The 5,365-nt window shown below is 37.7% G+C and overlaps 1 protein-coding gene across 1 annotated transcript; it reads left to right on the forward strand.

The window, feature by feature from the left end:
- Positions 1–723: 723 nt before the first annotated feature.
- LOC111055354 (serine/threonine-protein kinase RIO2) lies at positions 724–3,145 on the forward strand. The gene is made up of 3 exons (XM_039445017.1): positions 724–736; positions 2,382–2,550; positions 2,917–3,145. Exons 1-3 carry the CDS (start codon positions 724–726, stop codon positions 3,128–3,130), a joined length of 396 nt encoding a protein of 131 aa, XP_039300951.1. The 3' UTR covers positions 3,131–3,145.
- The last annotated feature ends 2,220 nt before the right edge of the window (positions 3,146–5,365 follow it).

Below are 5,365 nucleotides of genomic sequence, written 5' to 3' on the forward strand. Positions count from 1 at the left end.
TTAACTTATGTAGGTGTCGACATCAGAAATCATGATGTAGATAAATTGAAACGACTGAACCCTACCAAAGATGATGGACCAATTAGAGTGACATTCACGTCGACTTATACTAGGAATGAAGTACTGAGAAAAAATTCAAGTTATCGAAAGAGAAAGACTTCAAACATGTAAGAATAAAGGAGGATCTGGACATCAACATTCGCGACATCAGGAAAGAGCTCTATCCGTTTATGATTGACTGCAGAAATCAAGGGAAGAGGGTTTCTATGAAAAAGGATAAACTTATAGTAGAGGGAGAAATCTTCAGCCTCGAGAATTGAAAGAATTGAATATCAATGATAAGAAGAGAATGAGAAGTGAGGAAAATTCTCCCATTGCGAAAGATAACTACAATCCTAACAACTTGAAAAACGACAACGCAAGACTAGTGAAGAAAAAGAACACCATGGAAGCTTATATAACATCTAAAGGAAGAGACAGAAGAAATGAGGCGAGCACACAGGAGCCATCTCGATCACAATAGCAATCACGAGTTGGAGTACAGTAAGGAATATGGATAACAAAACGAAACTCTTATTCAAGGATCTTGGGAAGGACATGATAACTATTGGAAAAAATGAACAGTTAGATATTAAACTATACACATACAATTGTAGATCTCTCAGGGATAATTGGAGAGTTGAACAACTATTAGAAGAATTAGAGAACGTGGAATGGGACATCATGGACTCGCAGAGTAAGAAGAGATGGCGAAATGTGTTTAATGATGGAAAATGATGTGATGCTGTATACAAATGGAAATGGACCATCAGCTGGAACAGGATTTTTGATAAATAATATATCGAAGAAGAAAATCATAAGCTTCAAGCAATACACTCACAGAATTTCTGTTATTATTTGGAAAGTTCAAAATCACTTGAAGGGGAGAATGAAAATAATACAAGTTTACGCGCCAACATCAGCATCAACCGAAGAAGAAATTGAAGAGTTCTACGGAGATCTGGAAGAGGCTATGGAAAATGACTTATGCAGGTACAACATAATTATGGGTGATCTAAACGCAAAAATAGGGAAGAACGATGGAGAGAGATGTGTTGGAAAATATGGATACGGCGACAGGAACGAACGTGGAGAGCGACTGGTTGAATATGTTGAAGGCAAAAACATGTTTATAATGAACTCATTTTTCCAGAAAAATGAAGAAAGAAAATGGACTTGGGTGAGCCCAGACGGTGCAACAAGGAATTAAATAGATCTTTTTATCGTGGATAAGAAGTGTATTGTTCAGGATGTGGATACAGAAGACAAAATAAATACCGGAAGTGATCATAGACCTGTAAGAATTGAGTTAAGAGTAAAAGAAAACCGAAGAAGATATCAGGAAAAAAGATTCACAAGACTAAGTACAGACGTTTTGAAAAGTTTAGCGTTTGAGGAGAAACTACAAATGAACTTGAAGGAACGATTGATGAATTCGATGATTTAGAGATGCTTACAAACAAATGACAAACGCTCTCAGAAAAACAAGACAAATGCTAGGCAAAGAAAAAGAGAACAAGAAAAGGAATTACCAAGGGAAATAAGTAAATTACTGGAGAAAAGAAGGAAATTGAAACGATTTGGAAGAGAAAAGATTGAATTCAGCGAAACCTCAAAGCTTATAAGGAGAAAATGGAACGAATGGACAAACAGGAGGAAAATATCTGATTTAGAAGAGACTATCAAGCTCGCAATAGCATCAAGCAATTCAATAGGCTACAGCAACTTGGTAGAAACACGATGATTGCTATGAGAATGAAGGTGGAATCGAAGTGAGAGAAATAGAAGGAATATTAGGAATCATCTGTGATTTTTATCAGAAGCTCTACCATGCCGAGGATGTGAAGAGGACGTTTTTGGTTCAGGAAGTGAAGAACAGCAGAGGAACGAAGGTGGAGATGAAGAATACCCGCCTATTATGAAAATCGAGTTGAAGCGAGCAGTTGATCGCCTAAAGGAAGGGAAAGCAGGCGGCCCGGATGGAATCACCACGAACACCTGAAAGCAGGCGGAAATGCTGTCATCGAAATATTGACAAAGCTATGCAATACATGTCTCAGGTGAGCCAGAATTCCAGAAATATGGTTAAAAGCCAGCCTGATACTGCTTTTCAAGAAAGGTGATAGGAAAAATAAGTAATAAATGGTTAGCCAAAGTGACTATTTTTAATATAATTAACAAAAAAAAGATCATCACAAATCATTGATAAGTCACCATGCAGAATTCATTTCAGTTAGTCTTACATGGAATTAATTCTGCATTCAAATGAAAATTTCAAATAGAACATTTTTTGTCAAGTTATTTCTGTTGTCAATTGAAAACTTGAATTTTGCCCTTTTCAGATGACGGCTATCGTCTAACAAACAGTGGTTATGACTATTTGGCGTTGAAGTCGCTCACCTCCAGAGAAGCCATTTCTTCGTTTGGAAACCAGATCGGCACAGGCAAAGAGTCCAACGTCTATATTGTTGCTGACGGTGAAGGCAATACGGCTTGTCTAAAACTGCACAGGTCAGCATCATTTTATTTCTTCCAAGTTTCAGATTGCATCTTTCTCCTACTATGTTCAAGATTCAAGATCCATTTATTGTCAAAACATTAAAAACAAATGTAAGACATCCTAAAAACATACAAAAGCAATAACAAATTTAACTAGATCATCATATCACAGGTCAAAAATTACATCACATTATTAAGCCATTTCTACTGTAAGGACAGCATTTGGAATTATGATAGTCGTAAGTCTCAATGATATATTTAGGCGAGATGGGACCCTCCCGCAAGGGATTCCCCACCAACAAAAAGTCATACGAATTTTATTTTCACCTGCTATTCATTTAATTGTACAATGAAATGTGGGGTGTTGGTGGTTTGCAGACTGGGCCGCATTTGCTTCCGTAACCTGAAGGAGAAGCGTGACTACCACGCGCACCGGCACAAGGCCTCGTGGCTGTACCTGTCCCGCATCTCGGCCACCAAGGAGTTCGCCTACCTGAAGGCCCTCCACGAGCGCGGCTTCCCTGTCCCCAAGCCTATTGACTGCAACCGGCACTGTGTTGTCATGCAGCTGGTCGATGGAGTTCCCATGTAAGTGTCACCTAATTAGTAGAAAAATTTTTTTAATTGAAATTGAATTTGCGTAAAAGTTGTCACCTGCACAGGTATACCGGAGAAGTTTACTTGCGGTTTACATATACAGGCATTTCTTCCCGGTAAATCTGTGTAGGTGAGAGCCAAATTTGAATGAAACGAGACAGTATTCTACTGTATTATCTTGTATAATTACCACAATATCAACTTGTCAACTAATAATATTCGGCTAAAGTTGCGTTAGAAGCACACTGCTTCTCGTCTATGGGTGTCTTGAGCAGCTGACTTAATCCATTCCATGAATAAGTTTTATCAATAATCTTTATTTTGTCATCGAACATTACAAATGTTATAACAAACGTCATGTGAAGATAATACATAGCATTGCATATACTAACAATATACCGTACCGCTAACACATATATACATAACATTAAACATGTAGGCTACAAATATAATATAAAACAGTCAGATGCTCACGTTATGACTCAGGTATTCGTCAATAGTATAAAAAGCCTGTTTTTTGTGTCATTGTGCTACTGTAGATATGAACTTTTTTTGAGTATTGTTGATAATTATAGCTTTTGAATGTTTTTGCAGTCTGATGTATGGGGTAATTAGGTTATTCCTATTTCTAGTTCTATGTTCATGCTGATGACTATGTCTTGTTAATAGAGTTAGGTTTTTTTAACATGGACCAGGTTACAATAAATGTACATTAAAGGGAGAGTCATGATTCCAAGCTCGATAAAACTATTTTTACAGCTTTCAACACTCCTTAGACCAACAATACAGCGAATTTCTTTTTTTCCAAATAAATGCCTTCTTCATATCACTTGAGTTACCCCAAAGACGGAGCCCATAATTGAAATGGGAATGAAACAAACCATAGTAAGTCAGAGTAATTACCTCCCTACTGACACTGCATTTTAGTTTTCTTAGTAGGCTCATAACTCTGGACAGTTTCTTACACAGATACTCTATGTGGCTAAGGTGGAATCGAAGTGAGAGAAATAGAAGGAATATTAGGAATCATCTGTGATTTTTATCAGAAGCTCTACCATGCCGAGGATGTGAAGAGGACGTTTTTGGTTCAGGAAGTGAAGAACAGCAGAGGAACGAAGGTGGAGATGAAGAATACCCGCCTATTATGAAAATCGAGTTGAAGCGAGCAGTTGATCGCCTAAAGGAAGGGAAAGCAGGCGGCCCGGATGGAATCACCACGAACACCTGAAAGCAGGCGGAAATGCTGTCATCGAAATATTGACAAAGCTATGCAATACATGTCTCAGGTGAGCCAGAATTCCAGAAATATGGTTAAAAGCCAGCCTGATACTGCTTTTCAAGAAAGGTGATAGGAAGGAAATTGAACTATACGATCTAATATTATAATTCATGATAGGATCATAATTAGGAATTAATATATAGGCCGATAAGTCTTCTATCCGTTATATAAAGTATTTATATCGGTTATAAACGCATCGGATAGACAATTACCTGACTGAATCAACTTCGTCGATCCAAATTGGCTTCAAGAAGAACTTCTCAACCCTGGACAACATACTTGTATTGGCTGGAGCTGATAAGGAACTCGAAAGACTATAAATTCCCTGGGTTATGCTATTTATAGATTTTGAGAAAGCGTTCGACAGTTCACAACAAAATCCTATTAGAAACACTCTGGACTTGGTATAAGTGGGAATATCTAGATTATTCAAGTTCATCTATGACAGAATGAAAATCGAGTGTAAATTGAGAGGAAAAGAAAAGCGTGGAAGTGAGAAGAGGATTAAGGCAGGCGACATTCATCAGCCAAAATATTCATCGCAGTCCTTGAAACATGCTTCAGAATCTGAATTGGAATGGAATAATCTGTAGTGGAATAAATGTCAATGGTAGAAAATTAAACACCTTGAAATTTGCAGATGATTTGTGCTAATGGGAAGTAGCACAGAAGAAGTTCGCTACCTGCTGAGGACCTAATCGGAGAGACAAAGAAAATTGGACTGAAGGTGAATTTTAAACAGTCGAAAGTCATGACATTCAACTGCGAAGAAGAGGAAATAACACTGGAGGAAGAACTAATAGAAAATGTTAAAATTTTATCCACTGGGGCAGAAGTGGAAGAGACAGTCAATGGGAGGAGATCACCCGGAGAGTTGCGTTGGGCTGGCCAATGTTCAATCGATTCAAGTACTGTTCGATCAAAAATAGACATGAGTAGGAAAATAAATTA

The sequence above is a fragment of the Nilaparvata lugens genome, unplaced genomic scaffold, assembly GCF_014356525.2.
Source record: "Nilaparvata lugens isolate BPH unplaced genomic scaffold, ASM1435652v1 scaffold5985, whole genome shotgun sequence".
NCBI classification, from domain to species: Eukaryota; Metazoa; Arthropoda; class Insecta; order Hemiptera; family Delphacidae; genus Nilaparvata; species Nilaparvata lugens.